At 39.5% G+C, this 24,535-nt stretch overlaps 1 protein-coding gene across 3 annotated transcripts in view; it reads left to right on the top strand.

Moving 5' to 3' along the window:
- LOC133564990 (BICD family-like cargo adapter 2) overlaps positions 1-20,485 on the top strand; it is a 23,888-nt gene extending 3,403 nt beyond the window's left edge. The window contains exons 1-5 of one of the 3 annotated variants that reach the window (XM_061919488.1): positions 1,772-1,959; positions 3,836-4,000; positions 9,435-9,505; positions 15,046-15,166; positions 19,998-20,479. In XM_061919488.1, coding sequence (XP_061775472.1) covers positions 1,879-1,959; positions 3,836-4,000; positions 9,435-9,505; positions 15,046-15,166; positions 19,998-20,207 — 648 coding nt within the window. In that variant the 5' untranslated portion in view covers positions 1,772-1,878 and the 3' untranslated portion in view covers positions 20,208-20,479. Of the gene's footprint in view, positions 1-1,771; positions 1,960-2,115; positions 2,137-3,835; positions 4,001-9,434; positions 9,506-15,045; positions 15,167-19,997 lie in introns of those variants that run through there. The other 2 variants (XM_061919489.1, XM_061919487.1) reach the window with 2 other exon arrangements.
- Positions 20,486-24,535: the final 4,050 nt, after the last annotated feature.

The following is a 24,535-nucleotide window of genomic DNA, read 5'->3' as shown; positions in this document are numbered from 1 at the left end:
TAAACATTTTGACATAAATCTGAAATTGACCCAGAGATTTAAGCCTTGAAAGTAAAAAAAATATAAAAATAATGTATGACTCATTTTTAACACTTTAATGAGTGGGGCCCATTTGGATCCTTGAGAATTCTAGTGTTTTTTTTAACTGTCTTTGCTCAAAAAATAACCATGATTCGTGGAATTATTGACCTTTAGCTCAAAATACTGAAAATAAAATATTTCACTTTAAAATATTTTTTGAGGAAAATGTTGCGTATTTTGTGTGTTTGCCATAAAAAAACTAAGTTTTCCATGACAAAAAGACCATTAAAAAAAAAAACTAAAAAAAAAAAAACATTTTGACATAAATGTGAAATTGACCTAGAGATTTAAGCGTTGAAAGTAAAAAAAAAATATAAAAATAATGTATGACTTATTTTTAACACTTTAATGAGTGGGGCCCATTTGGATCCTTGAGAATTTTAGTATTTTTTTTAACTGTCTTTGCTCCAAAAATAACCATGATTCGTGGAATTATTGACCTATAGCTCAAAATACTGAAAATAAAATATTTCACTTTAAAATTTTTTTGAGGAAAATGTTGCATATTTTGTGTTTGCCATAAAAAAACAAAGTTTTCCATGACAAAAAGGCCATTAAAAAAAAAAATAAATAAATAAAATAATGAACATTTTGACATAAATTTGAAATTGACCTAGAGATTTAAGCGTTGAAAGTAAAAAATATATAAAAATAATGTATGACTTATTTTTAACACTTGAATGAGTGGGGCCCATTTGGATCCTTGAGAATTTTAGTGTTTTTTTTAACTGTCTTTGCTCAAAAAATAACCATGATTTGTGGAATTATTGACCTATAGCTCAAAATACTGAAAATAAAATATTTCACTTTAAAATATTTCACTTTAAAATATTTTTTGAGGAAAATGTTGTGTATTTTGTGTGTTTGCCTTAAAAAAAAACTCTTTTCCGTGACAAAAAGGCCATTAAAAAAAAAAAACATTAAAAAAAAATAAACATTTTGACATAAATGTGAAATTGACCTAGAGATTTAAGCATTGAAAGTAAAAAAAAATATAAAAATAATGTAAGACTTATTTTTAACACTTTAATAAGTGGGTCCCTTTTGGATCCTTGAGAATTTTTGTGTTTTTTTTTTTTTTTATACTGTCTTTGCTCAAAGAAAATACTAGATTCAAGGAATTATTGACCTTTAAGGCTACAAATACGTAAAATCAAATATTCCACTTCGAAATTTATATATTTTTAAATGTTGCATTTTTTTCTGATTTGCAATAAAAAACGTGTTTCTTTAACAAAACGGTCATTAAACAAAAAACAAACAAAAAAAAAAAAAAATGTTTTTAACTTTATATGGACTAATAGATCTGAAGTTAATCCATAAATTCAAGTGTTGACAAACATTTGAAATTAAAAATGACTTATTTTTAACATTTTTAGGACTGAGACCCTGACGGGGCCACGGGACCAAACTTGAGGGGCGCTCTATAGGTTCAAACAATCTTTATATTGTAAGGGTTTTGTGCACAACAAATACATCTCAATAAATCATGCAGGTGTAAGTAAAGAAGTGGCTGGTGGGCATATTTGTCTTACTTGCTGCCTTTTTTCACCCTCAGTTTATTTTAAAAAGTGATTAAAAAAAAATGCTGATTGTGCACAGTTGAAGCTGACAGTAACTTTCACTGTGAGACTCACGTGCTTATGAATACACTTTGCTGGAAAAAAAAAACACTTGTCTGCTGGCTGGAATGTGTCCCAAGGACATCATGTTTATGTCGTCAGCCGCTGTGTGTCTTGAGTGTGACACGCAAGGCTGTGAAGGCTGTGTACTAATGAACATTACCTAACTGGTTCGATGAAGTTGAAAGAAGACGGGAAAAAGTCAGAGACACGACTCTCCATTCCTCATCTGCAGCAAAATGTGATTTTTAACTTTGTGAGTCATTCACTTCATTTCCGGTTTGTCAGCGACATTGTTGCAGCGTTTCCTTCTTTCGCGTACATGCACATGTGTTTGCAACATTATCCTAACATTTAGGATACATTCTTCTGCCATGTTCGAGTGGAACATGCCACATGCCTGCAAATTTAAATATTTGGTGTCACCATGCAGGTTAGTGAATATAATGTATATACCGTATTTTCCGGACTATAGAGCGCACCCACTAAATTTTAGAATTTATTTTTTTCATATATTAGCCACACCCAGACTATAAGCCACAGATATACACGTTGTAAATTGAGTTATCTACACATAAATATTTGGTAAATGTTTGCCATATCTTAAATGTTTCCAAAGGTGTCTGTAACACGGCAGTAAAACGGCTCATCAAACAAAACAGAAGCCATCGTCATGGACCCACTAGCTGCAAAAGTTTTTTTTTGTTTAGTTATGGTGTGCGAGCTACTTGAGTAAGTTAAAAATGTGTGTGTGTGTGTGTGTGTGTGTGTATATATACACACACATACAGTATATACAAGTATACATATATGTGTGTATATATATTTATATGTATATATGTGTGTGTATACACATATATATATATATATATATATATATATATATATATATATATATATATATATATATATGTGTGTATACAAGCCTGTTTCGCAGGTTTCCTTGCTCGTCAGCGGATTCTATTGAATTTAATAAATTCCCTTGACGAGCAGGGAAACCTGCAAAACAGGCTTGTAGGGATGATATAGCCTCTTGTGTTTATATATATATATATATATATATATATATATATATATATATATATATATATATATATATATATATTTATGTATATATGTGTGTGTGTATATATATATATATATATATTTATGTATATATGTGTATGTATATATGTATGTATTTATGTGTATGTATATATATATGTGTATGTATGTATATATATGTGTATGTATATATGTATGTATTTATATGTATGTATATATATGTGTATGTATGTATATATATGTGTATGTGTATATGTATGTATTTATATGTATGTATATATATGTGTATGTATATATGTATGTATATATATATGTATGTAGGTATATATATGTATGAATATATATGTGTATGTATGTATATATGTGTATGTATGTATATATGTATGTTAATATATATGTTAATGTATATATGTATGTATTTATATGTATGTATATATATGTGTATGTATATATGTATGTATATATATGTGTATGTATGTATATATGTATGAATATATATGTGTATGTATATATGTATGTTAATATATATGTATATATGTATGTATTTATATGTATGTATATATGTATGTTAATATATATGTGTGTATATATGTATGTATTTATATGTATGTATATATATGTGTGTATGTATATATATATGTATGTATATATATATGTATGTATATATCTATACGTATGTGTATATATTTATATATATATATGTGTGTTAGTCTGCGATGAAGTGGTGACTTGTCCAAGGTGTACGCCGCCTTCCGCCCGATTGTAGCTGAGATAGGCACCAGCGCCCCCCGCAACCCCAAAGGGAATAAGTGGTAGAAAATGGATGGATGGATGGATGTGTGTTTGTGTGTGTGTGTGCGTGAGTGTGTGTGATATTTAATACATCATTGCAGTTACAACAATACTAGAAAATTCTATATATAGTGCAATAAAACATTTTCACTTGTATGAGATCTGGACTCGAAATCGGATCGGATCAAAGGCCAAAGTCGTTGATCGGGACATCCCTACTTTCAAGTTTTAGTCGTGAATAAAATCCACTATTAGTCATATTTGTGCTCAATGTACCTTCTCTCCTTCTTTAACAGCTCACAGAAGAACTGGGTTGTATTCTGCAACTACTACTGCCGCTGACCCAGGAACAGCAAAGCGCGGACTACTCTGACGACACGGCTCAGGATGAGAGTCTGAACGTCGTCGTGCATCAGCTGAAGACCGTGGCGCAATCTCTGGTACAGGCCTCTGGCTCACAGGTGAGGAGCAACAGGGGGGGAAGAACAATATTGCAGCTATGAATTTGAATTCTGTACTCAAGCCCTCATTGGCGAGCTCATACCAATTGACGAGTAACATAACTTATCCCTGTAACTCTATATTCCAGCCCATTCAAATACGTCAAAAACTCCCTTTCGGGAAGAGAAAATGGTGAACCTGATCTCTTTTACGCTGCATCAGTCCTTTGTTGTCAGGACGAGTGATCAGTGTGGGAATTGAAGCACAACGTATAGGTTGAGAGATCAGGTGACCCAGTGCTCCTGGGAAGGATGTGACCCGAGTGGCTCTTTATTAGATCCCCTCATGTGGGTGTTATCAATGCAGCCTATCTACAAAACCCAAAACCAGTAAAGTTGTGTAAATGGTAAATAAAAACTGAATACAAAGATTTTCAAGTCCTTTTCAAACTATTTTCAATTGAATAAACTGCAAAGACAAGATACTTAACGTTCCAGCTGGTAAACTTTGTTATTTTGTGCACATATTAGCTCATTTGGAATTTAATGCCAGCGACATGTTTCAAAAAAGCTGGCACAAATGGCAAAAAAGACTGAGAATGTTGAGGAGTGCTCATCAAACACTTATTTGGAACATCCCACAGGTGAACAGGCAAATTGAGATGAGCTAGGTGCCATTATTGGGTATAAAAGCAGCTTCCATGAAATGCTCAGTCATTCACAAACAAAGACGGGGCGTGGGTCAACACTTCGAGAACAAATGCGTGAGCAAATTGTCCCAACAGTTTATGAACAACATTTCTCAATTAGCTATCGCAAGGAATTTAGGGATTTCACCCATCTACCGTCCGTAATAGCATCAAAAGGTTCAGAGATTCTGGAGAAATAGGGACAGCGTGGCGCATTGGGAGAGTGGCCGTGCGCGACCCGAGGGTCACTGGTTCAAATCCCACCTAGAACCAACCTCGTCACGTCCGTTGTGTCCTGAGCAAGACACTTCACCCTTGCTCCTGATGGGTGCTGGTTGGCGCCTTGCATGGCAGCTCCCTCCATCAGTGTGTGAATGTGTGTGTGAATGGGTAAATGTGGAAGTAGTGTCAAAGCGCTTTGAGTACCTTGAAGGTAGAAAAGCGCTATACAAGTACAACCCATTTATCATTTAAATCACTGCACGTAAGCGGCAAGGCCGTGACTCTCGATCCCTCAGGGGGTAGTGCGTAAAAAAAGCAACATCGGTGTCTAAAGGATATCACCACATGGGTTCAGGAACACTTCAGAAAACCACCATCAGTAACTAAAGTCGGTCCCTACCTCTTTAAGTGCAAGTTAAAACTCTACTTCGCAAAGCGAAAGCTATTTATCAACAACACCCAGAAACGCAGCCGGCTTCGCTGGGCCCGAGTTAATCTAAGATGGATTGATGCAAAGTGGAAAAGTGGTCTGTCGAGTCCACATTTCAAATTGTTTTTGGAAACTGTGCACGTCGTGTCCTGTGGATCAGAGAGGAAAAGAACCATCTAGACCAGGGGTCGGGAACCTTTTTGGCTAAGAGAGCCAAAAAGCCAAATATTTAAAAATGTATTTCCGTAAGAGCCATATAATATTTTTTTTAACACTGAACACAACTAAACGCATGCATTTTTAAGTAAGACCAACATTTCTAGAGTATGATAGGTCTCTTATTCTTTGTAATAACATTGTTATTCCGAAGCTAACTGTGGAGGGGGCGTGGCCTGTGGGCCTGCAGTGAACTGGGGTGTGGCAGGACCGGCCTCTAAATCAGCGACAGTTGCGTAGAAGGCCAACCTGGGTCTTGTTATTTAATCACCTGTCATTCTGTTATAAGCAGCAGCCAGGAGGAGAGACGGGGTTGGGGCTGGAGCCAGAGCGCGAGCGAAAACGAAAGAGAAAAATACAATTGCTAGAAAGCAACTGAGAGACTTATTGAAAAATAAAACAATATTGTAACCCTGAAATAGGCTCTCATGTCCGTGCTTGGTGGTCTGAAGAACCCCCAGGAGGGCAAGCCCCACACTAACCAATTATAAATAAATAACTTCTTACCATTAACGCAACTTCTTGAGCAGGTGCGGTAGAAACGGATGGATGGCTTAAAAATGCATGAGAATGTTTTATATTTTGATCGTTGGTTTTAACACTGTGATTACAAGTGGAATTATTCATTATTTATCGTGTTAAGCAATGCCAGCTCAGATTTGTCCGAGAGCCAGATGCAGTCATCAAAAGAGCCACATCTGGCTCCCGAGCCACAGGTTACCTACCCCTGTTCTAGGCGCCAAGTTCAAAAGCCAGCATCTGTGATGGTATGGGGGTGTATTAGTGCCCAAGGCATGGGTAACTTCCACATCTGTGAAGGCACCATTAATGCTGAAAGGTCCATACAGGTTTTGGAGCAACATATGTTGCCATCCAAGCAACGTTATCATGGACGCCCCTGCTTATTTCAGCAAGACAATGCCAAGCCACGTGTTACAACAGCCTGGCTTCATAGTAAAAGAGTGTGGGTACTAGACCGGCCTGCCTGTAGTCCAGACCTGTCTCTCATTGAAAATGTGTGGCACATTATGAAGCCTAAAATACGGACTGTTTAACAACTTAAGCTGTACATCAAGCAAGAATGGGAAATAATTCCACCTGAAAAGCTTCAAAAATTGGTCACCTCAGTTCCCAAAGTTAACTGAGTGTTGTTATAAGGAACAGCTATGTAACAAAGTGGTAAAAATGCCCCTGTGCCAACTTTTTTTTTCTTTATTAGCAAAAAATAATAAAAAATTAATTCTCATCTGGAAGATATTTAATGTTCCAGATGAGAATTAATTTTGCAGTCTATTCAATTGAATATAAGTTGAAAAGGATTTGCAAATCATTGTATTCTGTTTGTATTTACACAACGTGCCAACTTCACTAGTTTTGGGTTTTGTATCTCACGATGCTTGAACTGTTTTCTACTAAGTAGTGCTTCTCAATTATTATCTCCTTCCCTTTCGAGACGCCGATCATATTTATTTAGATATTTGCACAAACCGGTGATGAGTTTCTGGCATCATTGAGACAAGCGGCTGGAATGTTAACGAGGCTGATTCCATCCTAACGACTGTTGTTGTGCTGGCAGAGGTCTCACTTCTTTGTATCGGAATAGAGCAAAACCATACTTGTCTGGGTACGTCCCCTCTTGTCGAGGATAAATACTGCACCGACTAGAGATGTCCTATCTAGATTCTGGGGTAAATATTTTCTGAATCCGAATAGATTATTTTGTCTGTTTTATTGGTTGTGTGTGTGGTGTCTTATGATTGTATCAACACACCACACACAAAACTAGGGATGGGTACCGACTACATTTGGACCGATACGATACCAATTCATGACGAAATAAAACAACAAACATTACCACACTGCAAAAAGCCAGTGTTCAAAAACAAGAAAAAAAAAATACAAAAATGAGGGGTATTTTACTTGAACTAAGCAAAATTATCTGCCAATAGAACAAGAAAATTTGGCTTGTCAAGACTTTTCAAAACAAGTCAAATTGGCTAACTTCAATGAACCCAAAAATGTCTTAAAATAAGTATATTCTCACTAATAACAAGTGTACTACTATACGAGTACGTATTTTCTATTGTTTCATTGAAAATAAAACGGCAAAGTCTATTTGGCTGTCATCTGTTTTAATATGAGAAACAATTGTGTCAAAGTCATGATTTTGTTTTACGTTCTTAAAATAAGAAATTCTTACTTTAAAAAGTAGTTTTATACTTGTGAGTGTTGATGACACAGCTTTGCAACAGTTGATATTCTAGTTTCAAGCATGTTTTGCTCAATATAGGTCATCAAATCTCAGCTACAAGCTGTAATATCTTACTGAGATCATTTAGGACCTAAACACTTAAAATAAGTATAAAATCTTATGTATGGCCACGCAAGTCCCGGGGTGCCCAAAATGTCCATAACACACCCAGCCGAGTCCCATGGGAAGGGGGTATGAAAGTTGGAAAAGTCAGCAAAAGTCCCAAAAATGTTCAAAATACCTACACAGGTTCGAGTCCCAGAAGTTCCGCCGCCGGCCGGGATGCCCATTATGTTCAAAACGCGCCCAGCAAAGTCCCACGGGAAGGTGGGGAGAAAAGTTGGTGAAATGTTGAAAATTCCCACCCGGGTTCGAGTGTGCACTCAAACTCGAACCCGGTTGGGACTCGAACCTTGGTAGGTATTTCGAAAATTTTGGTGGGACTTTTGCCGACTTTTCTAATATTTCCCCCCTACTTCCTGTGGGACTTTGCTGGGTGCGTTTTGGAAATTTTTTTGTATCCCGGGATTTGTGTGGCCGGCGGCGGGACTCGTGGTACTGGAACCCCGGGGAGGTATTTTGGACACAATTGGGACTTTTGAACATTTTGGCCGCCTTTTTCCCCCTCTTCTTCCCCGCCTTCCTGTGCACCATTGCTGGGTGTGTTTTGGACACTTGGACAAAAATAGTTTCACGCATATTTTACTCAAAATAGGTCACAAAATGTCGGAAACAAGCTGTAGTATCTTACTGAGATCATTTAGGAGCAAAACCCTTAAAACAAGTGAAACACTCTAACATGAAATCTTATGTATGGCCACGCAAGTCCCGGGATGCCCAAAATGTCCATAACACACCCAGCCGAGTCCCATGGGAAGGGGGTATGAAAGTTGGAAAAGTCAGCAAAAGTCCCAAAAATGTTCAAAATACCTACACAGGTTCGAGTCCCAGAAGTTCCGCCGCCGGCCGGGATGCCCAGAATGTCCAAAACGCGCCCAGCAAAGTCCCATGGGAAGGTGGGGAGAAAAGTGAGAAAAGTGAGAAAAGTCGGGGAAATGTTCAAAAGTCCCACCCGGGTTCGAGTGTGCACTCAAACTCAAACTCGAACCCGGTTGGGACTCGAACCCGGGTAGGTATTTAGAACATTTTGGGGGACTTTTGCCGACTTTTCTCATTTTTCCCCCCTACTTCCCGTGGGACTTTGCTGGGTGCGTTTTGGACATTTTTTGTACGCCAGGACTTGTGTGGCCGGCGGCGGGACTCGTGGTACTGGAACCCCGGGGAGGTATTTTGGACACAATTGGGACTTATGAACATTTTGGCCGCCTTTTTCCCCCTCTTCTTCCCCGCCTTCCTGTGCACCATTGCTGGGTGTGTTTTGGACACTTGGACAAAAATAGTTTCAAGCATATTTTACTCAAAATAGGTCATAAAATGTCGGAAACAAGCTGTAGTATCTTACTGAGATCATTTAGGAGCAAAACCCTTAAAACAACTAAAAGACTCTAACATAAAATCTGCTTAGTGAGAAGAATGATCTTATCAGACAGAAAATAAGTAAATATCACCCTTATTTGAGATATTTCATCTTACTTAGATTTCAGTTTTTTGCAGTGCACTCAAGCCATACTTGCTGTTTCTCTGCAGGACTCCAGGCTGCAGCAGGAGAACGCTGAAATCCAGCAGGCCATCCGAGACCGAGATGAAGCCATCGCCAAGTCAGTCCTCCTCGTAACCCATATGAACTTCTTCCGTTGGTCTCTACTAGGGCTGGGCGATATATCGAATATACTCGATAAATGACTATATCGTGATATTCGGGTATACGTTCTCACGCAGTTGTTTTTTAGCTGCGGGCATTACACTACAGGCTCTACTCACACTTTCTTGTATCTCCTTCTCACAGAGAGATAAAACAAGCGCACCTTTTTACATACGTCACATAATGTCGCGCGTGCAACGTTATACGCGCTCGCGGAGCAGAGAGGTAGCGAAATCGGTATCGTTAGCTGTGATGCGAGTGGTAATACGAGAGAAAGAAGGTGCGGATCGGGTAACAAATGAAGGAAGGATTAATTCCCAAGAAAAACAGCACGGGGTCTGGCGGTGGTTTGGCTTCAAGCGGGAAGATGCCGAACAGACAAGCGTAATATGTCAATTATGCGGCAAAAGTGTTGCTACAAAAAGTAGCAACACTTTTAGTTGTTGCCTCATTTGAAAAGTCACCCGCTAGAGCAGGGGTCGGGAACCTTTTTGGCTGAGAGAGCCATGAAGGCCAAATATTTCAAAATGTATTTCCATAAGAGCCATATAATATTTTTTTAACACTGAATAAGACCAACATTTTTAGAGTATAATAAGTATCTTATTCTTTTTGATAACATTGTTAATCTAAAAATTAACAAATGTAATACTTCTTTCCATGGGCTTCACGGTGGCTGAGGGGTTAGTGCGTCTGCCTCACAACACGAAGTTCCTGCAGTCCTGGGTTCAAATCCAGGCAACGGGATCTTTCTGTGTGGAGTTTGCATGTTCTCCCCGTGAATGCGTGGGTTCCCTCCGGGTACTCCGGCTTCCTCCCACCTCCAAAGACATGCACCTGGGGATAGGTTGATTGGCAACACTAAAATTGGCCCTAGTGTGTGAATGTGAGTGTGAATGTTGTCTGTCTATCTGTGTTGGCCCCGCGATGAGGTGGGCGACTTGTCCAGGGTGTACCCTGCCTTCCGCCCGATTGTAGCTGAGATAGGCGCCAGCACCCCCCGCGACCCCGAAAGGGAATAAGCGGTAGAAAATGGATGGATGGATGGATGTTAAGCAATGTCAGCTAACATTTATCTGAGAGCCAGATGCAGTCATCAAAAGAGCCGCATCTGGCTCTAGAGCAGTGGTCGGGAACCTTGTGGCTGAGAGAGCCCCTTCCATCCATTTTCTACCGCTTATTCCCTTTTTTGGGGTCGCGGGGGGCGCTGGCGCCTATCTCAGCTACAATCGGGCAGAAGGCAGCGTACACCCTGGACAAGTCGCCACCTCATCGCAGGGCTGAGAGAGCCATGAAAGCCAAATATTTCACAATGTAGTGAAGTGAAGTGAATTATATTTATATAGCGCTTTTCTCTAGTGACTCAAAGCACTTTACATAGTGACACCCAATATCTAAGTTACATTTAAACCAGTGTGGGTGGCACTGGGAGCAGGTGGGTAAAGTGTCTTGCCCAAGGACACAACGGCATTGACTAGGATGGTTGAAGCGGGGATCGAACCTGCAACCCTCAAGTTGCTACCAACCGAGCTGTATATTTCGTAAGAGCCATATAACATTTTTCAACACTGAATTCAACTAAATTCGTGCATTTTTAAGTATGACCAACATTTGTAGAGTATAATGAGTCTCTTATTCTTTTTAACAACATTGTTATTATAAAAAAATAACCAATAATACATATAACAATTCTTACCATTAATGCGACATCTTGAACAGGTGCGGTAGAAAAACGGATGGTTGGATTAAAATGCATGAGAATGTTTTATAATTTGAACGTTATTTTTGAAACTGTGATTACCAGCGGAATTATTAATTACTTATCGTGAGCCATATGCAGTCATCTGGTTCTAGAGCCATAAGTTCCCTACCCCTGGTTTAAGCATTAGACACCTTTTTACCTTAACTCTGCCTCCCACTGTTTCCCACATCTACAAAGCAATTAGCTACCGACTTCCACCTACTGATATGGAAGAGTATTACACGGTTTCTCGGCATAGCTCGATTGGTAGAGTGGCCGTGCTAGCAACCTGAGGGTTCGAGGTTCGATTCCCGCTTCTGCCATCCTAGTCACTGCCGTTGTGTCCTTGGGCAAGACACTTTACACACCTGCCCCCAGTGCCACCCACACTAGTTTAAATGTAACTTAGATATTGGGTGTCACTTTGTAAAGCGCTTTGAGTCACTAGAGAAAGGCGCTATATAAATATAATTATCTGAGAGCCATATGTAGTCATCAAAAGAGCCGCATCTGGCTCTAGAGCCATAGGTTCCCTACCCCTGTGCTAGAGAATGAAGAGTGCTTGAAACTCTGAATGTCAATATGGACGACTCTTGTCGGCGTCGCTCGGGTTCCACGGACCACCCAGGAAGGACATCTCTCTTAGCAAGTTTGACTCTTTTATTTTTCAATAACCGATGTCTTTTGTGCCGTCGCCGCATCTGCTGCTCGCTCCTCGGTCGCTTTTCAGCCGGCTGCGTCTCCGTCTCTCGTGTGCTCTTTGGCGCTCTTGCTCTTCTCTTTGCTTCTGCTCCTTGGTTGCTGCTGCTGCGGACTCTCCAACCCCTCTCTCGATCTCTCCTCCTTCTCCCCCTTTTATACAGCGTGAGGAGATGAGTTAATTGTGTGCCGGTGTGCGAGTCACGCACCTGATCTCGCTCGTGGCGTCGCTCCCGGCACGCCCCGCCTCTCCGCTCAGCCGCATTCTCCGCCTCCTTGCCGCCATCTTGGGCAGGGCTCCATCGTGTCCCGGCCCCGCTGCTCGTTCGCCGCTTCTGCCTTTCTACAGTCAACATCTCCGCTGGTGCCACACCAACAAAATGCCGAATCAACCTTTTCCACATCAACACCGTATGAAAAAAATAGTCGACAACAGAAGGAAATAACGTCCGCAGTAACTTACCACATAGCGAATGACATACACTATTTGATTTCCTATTATGCAGCTCATTTTATTTGACAGTTATCGAAATATCTTGTCTGCGATGAGGTGGCGACTTGTCCAGGGTGATTGATTGATTGATACTTTTATTAGTAGATTGCACAGTACAGTACATATTCCGTACAATTGACCACTAAATGGTAACACCCGAATAAGTTTTTCAACTTGTTTAAGTCGGGGTCCACGTTATTCAATTCATGTTCCCCGCTTTCTGCCCGATTGTAGCTGAGATAGGCACCAGCTCCCCCGCGACCCCAAAGGGAATAAGCGGTACAAAATGGATGGATGGATGAAATATCTCGTGTGACATCATGCACAAAAGTGCACTTTATTTGTTTTTAACGATTGTAGTGGCGTTCTGTACAAAAAGTGCACTTTAATTTAGTGTTGTTTTGATACGTCATCTTAGTGACATCATGCACAAAAGTGCACTCATAGCTTGTTTTAAAATGTCTCTGACAATATTGTGAAGTGAATTATATTTATATAGCGCTTTTCTCTAGTGGCTCAAAGCGCTTTACATATGGAAACCCAGTATCTAAGTTACATTCAAACCAGTGTGGGTGGCACTGGGAGCAGGTGGGTAAAGTGTCTTGCCCAAGGACACAACGGCAGTGACTAGGATGGTGGAAGCGGGGATCAAACCTGGAACCCTCAAGTTACTGGCACGGCCGCTCTACCAACCGAGCTATACCGCCCCATGATATAATATATATATATGTCATATATATTATATTGCACTTTCTGTTTTGGAAATGACATAAATAAAAAGGGTGGAGTGCCATCTCTGGGTTGGGGAGGAGACCCTGCCCCAAGTGGAGGAGTTCAAGTACCTAGGAGTCTTGTTCACGAGTGGGGGAAGAGTGGATCGTGAGATCGACAGGCGGATCGGTGCGGCGTCTTCAGTAATGCGGACGTTGTACCGATCCGTTGTGGTGAAGAAGGAGCTGAGCCGGAAGGCAAAGCTCTCACTTTACCGGTCGATCCACGTTCCCATCCTCACCTATGGTCATGAGCTTTGGGTCATGACCGAAAGGATAAGATCACGGGTACAAGCGGCCGAAATTGTCATGATCCGTAGTCTGGATCATGTTTAGTTTAGTTATTTTCTGTTAGTTTGGACTCCCTTTGTTGTTTGTGTACCTTTTTGTGAGTCAGTTTGGTCACCATGGCAACATATTAATTTCACCTGCTGAGGGTTCCAGACGCACACCTGTTTTTGTTAATTACTTCCTTATTTAAGCCTGCCTTGTCCCGTCAGTCGAGCTTGGTCCCTTGTTTGCGGTATGCAACTGTTTTGTTGGTATTTACTAGATTCCTTGTTACCTGATCCTGTGCTAGTGTTAGCATTAGCTTCTGTGCTTTCGCCACGCGTTTCTTTTCGTCTGTTTTTGTACCAGTGTTTTGTTATTAAATTCTGTCACGTGCGGGTCGCATTTTAATGCGGGATCGTTCCTCCAAAGCAAACATAGACACTCCGGACAACAACTAAAAGGTAAGAATGATTTAATAACAAAACACTGGTACAAAAACAGACGAAAAGAAACGCGTGGCGAAAGCACAGAAGCTAATGCTAACACTAGCACAGGATCAGGTAACAAGAAATCTAGTAAATACCAACGAAACAGTTGCATACCGCAAACAAGGGACCAAGCTCGACTGACGGGACAAGGCAGGCTTAAATAAGGAAGTAATTAACAAAAACAGGTGTGCGTCTGGAACCCTCAGCAGGTGAAATTAATATGTTGCCATGGTGACCAAACTGACTCACAAAAAGGTACACAAACAACAAAGGGAGTCCAAACTAACAGAAAATAACTAAACTAAACATGATCCAGACTACGGATCATGACAGAAATGAGTTTCCTCCGCCGGGTGGCGGGGCTCTCCCTTAGAGATAGGGTGAGAAGCTCTGCCATCCGGGAGGAACTCAAAGTAAAGCCGCTGCTCCTCCACATCGAGAGGAACCAGATGAGGTGGTTCGGGCATCTGGTCAGGATGCCACCCGAACGCCTCCCTAGGGAGGTGTTTAGGGCACGTCCAACCGGTAGGAGGCCACGGGGAAGACCCAGGACACGTTGGGAAGACTATGTCTCCCGGCTGGCCTGGGAACGCCTCGGGATCCCCCGGGAAGAGCTAGACGAAGTGGCTGGGGAAAGGGAAGTCTGGGTTTCCCTGCTTAGTCTGTTGCCCCCGCGACCCGACCTCGGATAAGCGGAAGAAGATGGATGGATGGATAAATATTTGTGCCACTGCTTACTTAATGAATACAGTTTTGATAAATTGACTTAGTTGTGATTTCCATCTCTGCATGAAAGTTTAAAATGAGCATATATTAATGCAGTATGAACAACAATACACACATAGAATCCTCATACTGCTGTGATTATTTGCATCAAGTGTTAATTTAAGGCTAAGGCAAAATATGGAGATCTATATCGTGTATCGTGACATGGCCTAAAAATATCGAGATATAAATAAAAGGCCGTATCGCCCAGCCCTAGTCTCTAGTGCCGGAGAAGTCTTGAATGAATTGTCATGTGATGTGTGGCAGGAAGAACCTGATGGAAGCGGAGCTGGTGCGCAGTAAAAATGACATGATGTCTCTGAACAATCAACTATTGGAGGCCATCCAGCGTAAACTGGAGCTCTCGCAGGAACTGGAAGTCTGGCAGGTAAGGATTCCGCTTCTCACAATGTTGTCAACTTCATGCAGTGTTTTTCAACCACTGTGCCGCGGCACACTAGGTACAGTCTGGTGTGCCGTAGGAGATTATGTACTTTCACCTAATTGAGTTAAAAATATTGTTTTGCAAACCAGTGATTATAGTCTGCAAATGTGTTGTTGTTGAGTGTCTGTGCTGTGTAGAGCAGGGGCGCTCACACTTTTTCTGCAGGCGAGCTACTTTTCAATTGACCAAGTCGAGGAGATCTACATCATTCCTATTTATAATTTATATTTATTTATTTATGAAAGAGACATTTTTGTTGACAAGTTAATGGTGTTTAATGATAATACAAGCATGTGTAACACACATAGATTCCTTTCTAGTTGGTGTATTACCTGATTCTGATGACTTGCATTGATTGGAATCAGACAGTGGTGCTGATAACGTCCGCATTTTCAAATGGAGGAAAAAAAAAAAGTCCTCCTTTCTGTCCAATACCACATGAAAGTGGTTGGATTTGGCATCTCATTTGTCCAACTTGCATACTCGTTTTTAAACACTTTGTTATGAGAGTAGCATATGTGTGTGGCCCTTTAATGTCTGGCAGCAGGTGAGTGACGTCAGTGAGTGTGCGGGTGGGCAAGCAAGTGAGAAAGCGGTCGCTGAGGGCGGGGGAGAAATACATTGGCATCAAACTCCGTAGCTTGCTAGCTTGTGCACGCTAGCTTGCTGAGACTCTTATTTTGTTAGCACAGGCAGGATGAAACAGGTCTTTTATGGTGAAGTCGGTCTTTAGAGTTTTGACAGTAGGTACGGAGTCTCTAGAAATAAAATGTGTTTCTCTGCGTCCGCCCTGTTAGTGATTTTTTTCTTAAATATGAGCTCGCAGCAGCCAGCGTCATCTCACAAGATCCTCGGGTGCCGAGAATGTCAAACAACTGACGAAAGTGAAGTCTTGGTATGATTGATGATTGCTCATTTTTTATGTATAGTTTTTAATGCCTGGCTTGAGATCGACTGACACACCCTCCGAGATCGACCAGTCGATCGCGATCGACGTAATGGGCACCCCTGGTCTAGAGTGTAATACTCTTCCATATCACTAGGTGGCAGCAGGTAGCTAATTGCTTTGTAGATGTCGGGAACAGGGTTTGTCGTGATCACAACATGCGGGAGGGAGGCAGCGTGTGGGTAAAAAGGTATCTAACACTTAAACCTAGAGATGTCCGATAATGTTTTTTTTTTGCCGATATTCCGATATTGTCCAGCTCTTAATTACCGATTCCGATATCAACCGATACCGATATATACAGTTGTGGAATTAACACATTATTATGCCTAATTTTGTTGTGATGCCCCGCTGGATGCATTAGACCAGGGGTGTCGAACTCAAATACAGAGTGGGCCAAAATTTAAAACTGAACGAAGCCGCGGGCCGAGGTTGTAACAAATTAATCCTTTAATAGGGACCCAAACAAGTCTTGCATTGAATATTGACCAAGCCAGGCTTATATAACTTTATAGTGACATGCAAAATCCAGTTTTAAATAATAATAATTAAAAAATATCAATGGCATATCAAATAAAATAAAAATACAAATTGAATGCCTCTTTTTGGCGGCGGGTTTGAGTTGGGGCGGGGTTTGGTGGTAGCGGGGGTGTATACTGTAGCGTCCCGGAAGAGTGCGAGGAGTTCTGGGTATTTGTTCGGTTGTGTTTATGTTGTGTTACGGTACAGATGTTCTCCTGAAATGCGTTTGTCATTCTTGTTTGCTGTGGGTTCACAGTGTGGCGCATATTTGTAACAGTGTTAAAGTTGTTTATACGGCCACCCTCAGTGTGACCTGTATGGCTGTTGACCAAGTATGCCTTGCATACACTTGTGTGTGTGTATGAGCCGCATATATTATGTGAGTGGGCCGTATGGAGGGAAAGCGGACGTGGCGACATGTAGAGAACGCCAAAGGCAGTGCTTTTACGGCCCGCCCCCAATATTATTGTCCGGGTGGAAATCGGGAGAAATTCGGGAGGGGCACTGAACTTCGGGAGTCTCCCGGGAAAATCGGGTGGGTTGACGAGTATGAGTATTTGTGGCGAGTGCGGTGTTACAGCGGCGGGCCAGCTCTAATGTTAATTTGATATTGCCTCAAGGGCCAAATTAAATTACACGGCGGGCCAAATTTGGCCCACGGGCCAGAGTTTGACACCCATGCATTAGACAATGTAACAAGGTTTTCCCCGACCAATAACAAATGACAGTAATATTATTATGTTATTTAAATTGTCAGTCTGCTAAACTCATCTCCTACATTAGGACTCTAAACTCTCCTTCCACACGTTCATTGATGCAGGAAAAGGTGAACTAAATAAATAATAGCTTTCAACTCTTATTTTAGTGCATTTATTAAAATAACAAAACATTAAGTTTGTTTGCAATACCAACTCCCAACTTTCTGACTGTAACAACATTGCCATCTGCTGGCCATTGCTATGAACTACACCCCTCAGCCAACACCATGAACTATCCTAGCACACGTCACGTGACGTCTGTTATTCATTAAAAATAGACAAATATACATTCATTAAAATCTTAAAAATCTACATGTCCCAAAACTAATCTTCTCTAAATAAATAACAAAAGTTGTACAAAACCCCAAACCAGTGAAGTTGGCACGTTGTGTAAATGGTAAATAAAAACAAAATACAATGATTTGCAAATCCTTTTTAACCTTTAAAGACAAGATACTTAACGTTCGAACTGGAAAATTTAATTTTTCTGCATGTATTAGCTCATTTTGAATTTAATGCCTGCAACATGTTTCAAAAAGGCTGGCATAGGTGGCAAAAAAGACGGAGAAAGTTGAGGAATGCTCATCAAACACTTATTGGGAAGAGGTAAGTGGCATGACTGGGTGTGAAAGCAGCTTCCATAAAATGCTCAGTCATTCACAAACAACAATGGGGCGGGGGTCCCCACTTTGTGAATGTGTGAGCAAATTGTCGAACATTTTAAGAACATTTCTCAACAAGCTATTGCAAAGAATTCAGAGATTTCACCATCTACCGTCCGTGATATCATCAAAAAGTTCAGAGAATCTCGAGATATCACTTGCACGTAAGCAATATTATGGACCTTCGATCGCTCAGGCGGTACTGCGTCAAAAAGCGACATCAGTGTGTAAAGGATATCACCACATGGGCTCAGGAACACTTCAGAAAACCACTGTCAGCAACTACAGTTTGTCGCTACATCTGTAAGCACAAGTTAAAACTCTACACTGCAAAGCAAAAGCCATTTATCAACAACACCCAGAAGCGCCGCCAGCTTAGCTGCGCCCGAGCTCATCTTAAATGGACTGATGCAAAGTGGAAAAGTGTTTTAACGAGTCCACATTTCAAATTGTTTTTGGAAACTGTGGAAATCGTGTCTTTCGGAACAAAGGGGAAAATAACCATCCGGATTGTTTTTGGCGCAAAGTTCAAAAGCCAGCATCTGTGATGGTATGGGGGTGTATTAGTGCCCAAGGCATGATGGGTAACTTACACATCTCTGGAGGCACCATTAATGCTAAGCAAGAATGGGAAATAATTCCACCTGAAAAGCTTCAAAAATTGGTCTCCTCAGTTCCCAAAGGTTTACTGAGTGCTGTTAAAAGGAAAGGCCATGTAACACAGTGGTAAAAATGCCCCTGTGACAACTTTTTTGCAATGTGTTGCTGCCATTACATTCTGAGTTAATGATTATTTGCAAAAAAAGTTAGTTTCTCAGTTGGAACATTAAATATCTTGTCTTTGCAGTCTATTCAATTGAATTTAATCAATCAATGTTTATTTATATAGCCCTAAATCACAAATGTCTCAAAGGACTGTACAAATCATTACGACTACGACATCCTCGGAAGAACCCACAAAAGGGCAAGGAAAACTCACACCCAGTGGGCAGGGAGAATTCACATCGAGTGGGACGCCAGTGACTATGAGAAACCTTGGAGAGGACCTCAGATGTGGGCAACCCCCCCCTCTAGGGGACCGAAAGCAATGGATGTCGAGCGGGTCTAATATGATACTGTGAAAGTTCAATCCATAGTGGCTCCAACACAGCCGCGAGAGTTCAGTTCAAAGCGGATCCAAGACAGCAGCGAGAGTCCCGTCCACAGGAAACCATCCCAAGCGGAGGCGGATCAGCAGCGTAGAGATGTCCCCAACCGATACACAGGCGAGCGGTCCATCCTGGGTCCAGACGAGCGGTCCATCCTGGGTCTCGACTCTGGACAGCCAGCACTTCATCCATGTTCATCGGACCGGACCCCCTCCACAAGGGAGGGGGGGACATAGGAGAAAAAAGAAAAGAAGCGGCAGATCAACTGGTCTAAAAAGGAGGTCTATTTAAAGGCTAGAGTATACAGATGAGTTTTAAGGTGAGACTTAAATGCTTCTACTGAGGTAGCATCTCGAACTGTTACCGGGAGGGCATTCCAGAGTACTGGAGCCCGAACGGAAAACGCTCTATAGCCCGCAGACTTTTTTCGGGCTCTAGGAATCACTAATAAGCCGGAGTCTTTTGAACGCAGATTTCTTGCCGGGACATATGGTACAATACAATCGGAAAGATAGGCTGGAGCTAGACCGTGTAGTATTTTATACGTAAGTAGTAAAACCTTAAAGTCACATCTTAAGTGCACAGGAAGCCAGTACAGGCGTAATGTGATCAAACTTTCTTGTTCTTGTCAAAAGTCTAGCATTTAAGTTGAAAAAGATTTGCAAATCATTGTTTTTATTGCGTAACAACTTGTTTGGTCTAAAAAGTACATAAAATGCCGATTTTTTTTTTCCCCAGGACGACATCCAGATCGTCATCAACCAGCAGCTGAGGAGCCAGCAGCAGTCGGAACAACCTCCGAAGAAGACGTCCCCGCACGGCACGTCCTTCTTCCGCAAGCCCAGCAAGGCGGTTTTACCCTGGGGCGTGGACGCCAACCAGGACAAGGCCCAGTCGCCTTGGAGGGACTGGTTGCGGCGAGGCAAAGGCGTATCGCACAGCAAATAAGAGCACACCTGCGACGAGGGTAATGAAATTTAAAAAAAAAAGTCGCCACAAAGACTCGTGTTGGACTGTGACAAACCTGGGACAGGAATGTAAATATTGTCTATTCTTTTGGAACTATTGGGGACTCTGTAAATATTCGAGGCATGTGAGGGTTTACTGACTTGAATTAAAGAACAGCGAGGCGGGGAACAAGAAAAAAAGTCGCTTGTGCTGCAGTGTTGTTTGTTTTTTTGTACATAACACTTTAGTTTTCTCCTATTTTCTCTGTTAGGTGGAAATAATGTGATAAAACTAATACATGAAGACTGGTCTTACAAAAACAAAAGAAAACATAAAAATGTGGTTTAAAAGAGCAAACTGGTGTAATGTCTCGAGAAAAAGATGCAATGTTGATACCAATAACACAAAGCTACCATGCAGGCTTTTAAAAAAAATTATAAATATATATATATTCAAATCTTTTAATTTGTGAATTATATTTATATAGCGCTTTTCTCTAGTGACTCAAAGCGCTTTACATAGTGAAACCCAATCTCTTCCTTTTTTTTTTGTTGTTAAATGTCTATTTTTCTCCTGGTCCTTCGTTTCAATGGGTCATAAAAATATCAATAATTATCGATATCGACCGATATAACGCTAAGATACAGTTTTCAAAGTTATTCATAAAGCACCTGAATCTAATCTAAGGATAAAATCAACAAATAGATCTGTAGTTGATCTACATATGTAAATATGTATTTTTATATATATTTATATCATATATATCAGTGGTCCCCAACCACCGGGCCGCAGAATAATTTTTTATAAAAAAAAAAATATATATATATATATATATATATATATACTGTATATATATTATTATTATTATTTTTTAATTAAATTAACATAAAAAAACACAATATACACTTACAATTAGGGCAAAAACCACAAAAACCTCCCCTTTTCATGACAAAAATGTCCCTTATTTATGACAAAGAAGAAAAAAGAAAAAGAAAAAAAAAAAAAAAAAGGACTCCCCCGGGCCGCGGGACAAATTATTAAGCGTTGACCGGTCCGCGGATACAAAAAGGTTGGGGACCACTGATATATATAATATACAATAATATAATGACGTTGATAATATTTCATAGTATATTATTATTATTATAGTAGTGATTTATAGCTCGGTTGGTAGAGTGGCCGTGCCAGCAACTTGAGGGTTGCAAGTTCGAGCCCCGCTTCCGCCATCCTAGTCACTGCCGTTGTGTCCTTGGGCAAGACACTTTACCCACCTGCTCCCAGTGCCACCCACACTGGTTTAAATGTAACTTAGATATTGGGTTTCACTATGTAAAGCGCTTTGAGTCACTAGAGAAAAGCGCTATATAAATATAATTCATTTCATTTCATAATTAGTATTATAATTATTATAATAATAATTAATAATAATACAATATATGTAATATATATTGGATTTAGAACAATTTCCCTAATTGATCAATTAAGTTTGTCTAAGTCTATACAACTTATTATTTTTTATTTTTATTATGAGTGGGGATCTTTTGGATCCCTAAAACTCTTAGTCAGATTTTTTTTTTTCCATTGTTCATTGTTAAAAAAATAATAATGAATCAAAATCAGTGTTATGAATTTTTTTACCTATTTCCTATTTTTAGCCTCCAATTAATTTACAATTCAAAAATTTCAAAATAAACATTTCTTGGAGGTTAATATTGCCTATTTTATGTTTTTGCAATACATTTTTTTTTTTTTTTTTTTCACCAAGAAAAAAAAAACACGACTTAGTATAATGCTAAGTCGTGGTCAAAAGTTTACATACACTTGTAAAAATCATAATGTCATGGCTTTCTTGAGTTTCCAATCATTTCTACAACTCTTATTTTTGTGTAATAGAGTGATTGGAGCACATACTTGTTGCTCACCAAAAAAAAAACATTGATGAAGTTTGGTTCTTTTATGAATTTATTATGGGTCTACTGAAAATGTGAGCAAATCTGCTATATACATACAGCAATGTTAATATTTGGTTACATGTCCCTTGGTAAGTTTCACTGCAATAAGGCACTTTTGGTAGCCATCCACAAGTTCCTGCTTGAATTTTTGACCACTCCTCTAAACAAAGTTGGTGCAGTTCAGCTAAATGTGTTGGTTTTCTGACATGGACTTGTTTCTTCATCATTGTCCACATGTTTAAGTCAGGACTTTGGGAAGGCCATTCTAAGACCTTAATTCTAGCCTGATTTAGCCATTCTTTTACCACTTTGGACGTGTGTTTGGGGTCATTGTCCTGTTGGAACACCCAACTGCGCCCAAGACCCAACCTCAGGGCTGATGATTTTAGGTTGTCCTGAGAAATTTGGAGGTAATCCTCCTTTTTCATTGTCACAGTTACTCTCTGTAAAGCACCGGTTCCATTGGCAGCAAAACAGGCCCAGAGCATAATACTACCACCACCATGCTTGGAGGTAGGTATTGTGTTCCTGGGATTAAAGGCCTCACCTTTTCTCCTCCAAACACATTGCTGGGTATTGTGGCCAAACAGCAACATTTTTTTGTTTCATCTGATATCACATGGACAAAGAGAACACCTTCTGGAAGAAAGTTTTGTAGTCAGATAAAACAAAAATGTAGTTGTTTGGTTTGTTTGTTAAAATAAGGCCAATAATGACATTTTTTGTAGAAGTATCTAAAAGTATCGAAATACATTTTGGTACCGGGACAAAACTAGTATCTATACAGTATATATTTTAGATACATGTTCTTATATACATATATGTGTATATATATCTATATATAATATATGTATATGTATGTATGTATATGTATATGTGTGTGTATATAAATATATATATATGTATATATGTGTATATATATATGTATATATATATATATATATATATATATATATATATATATATATATATATATATATATGTGTGTGAATATAAATATATATATATGTGTGTGAATATAAATATATATATATGTATATATGTGTATATATATATGTATATTTATATATACATGTATCTATTTATGAATTTGTGTATATACATGTGTCGATATATATATATATATATGTATATATGTATATATATATATATACTTGTATCTATTTATGAATTTTTGTATATGTACATGTACATATATGTGTATATATATACATAATTGTACATATATACACACACACACATACATGTGTGTATATATATATATATATATATATGTATATATATACATGTATCTAGGAATTTATATATATATATATTCATACATATGTCTATATATACAGAATTGTACACACACACACATATATATATATGAATTTATGTGTATATACATGTGTATATGTGTATATATACATATATATGTATATATACTTGTATCTATTTATGAATTTTTGTATATGTACATGTGTCTATATATATATATATATATATATGTGTATATATATACACATAATTGTACATACATACACACACACACACACACATACATATGTGTATGTATATATGTATGTTTATATATGTATATATATATATATGTATGTATGTATGTATGTATGTATATATATACATGTATCTAGGAATTTATATATATATATATCCATCCATCCATCCATTTTCTACCGCTTATTCCCTTTTGGGGTCGCGGGGGGCGCTGGTGCCTATCTCAGCTACAATCGGGCGGAAGACGGGGTACACCCTGGACAAGTCGCCACCTCATCGCAGGGCCAACACAGATAGACAGACAACATTCACACTCACATTCACACACTAGGGCCAATTTAGTGTTGCCAATCAACCTATCCCCAGGTGCATGTCTTTGGAAGTGGGAGGAAGCCGGAGTACACGGAGGGTACCCACGCATTCACGGGGAGAACATGCAAACTCCACACAGAAAGATCCCGAGCCTGGATTTGAACCCAGGACTGCAGGACCTTCGTATTGTGAGGCAGACGCACTAACCCCTCTGCCACCGTGAAGCCCTATATATATATATATATATATATATATATATATATATATATATGTATATATATGTATATATATACATACATAAATATGTTTATACATACAGAATTGTACACACACACACATATATATATATATATATATATACATACACAAACTGTGTGTAATGTTAAGAGTGGTCAATAATATTGTTCAGTAAAACCCCTGCCTTGTTTTCAATGAATACTTGGGCCTCCTACGCTACTGTATGTTGATGTTGGTCATTATGATGGCACTCGGAGAGCCCAGTGTTTTCTGATGGTGAAAAAAAGGTTTGAGACCCACTAGTTTATGGCAAAGATGACTCGTGCGAGA

Source organism: Nerophis ophidion, linkage group LG13 (assembly GCF_033978795.1).
Source record: "Nerophis ophidion isolate RoL-2023_Sa linkage group LG13, RoL_Noph_v1.0, whole genome shotgun sequence".
Lineage (NCBI taxonomy): Eukaryota > Metazoa > Chordata > Actinopteri > Syngnathiformes > Syngnathidae > Nerophis > Nerophis ophidion.
Note: the sequence above shows the minus strand (reverse complement) of the source record. Positions and strands in the feature narration are given on the sequence as shown.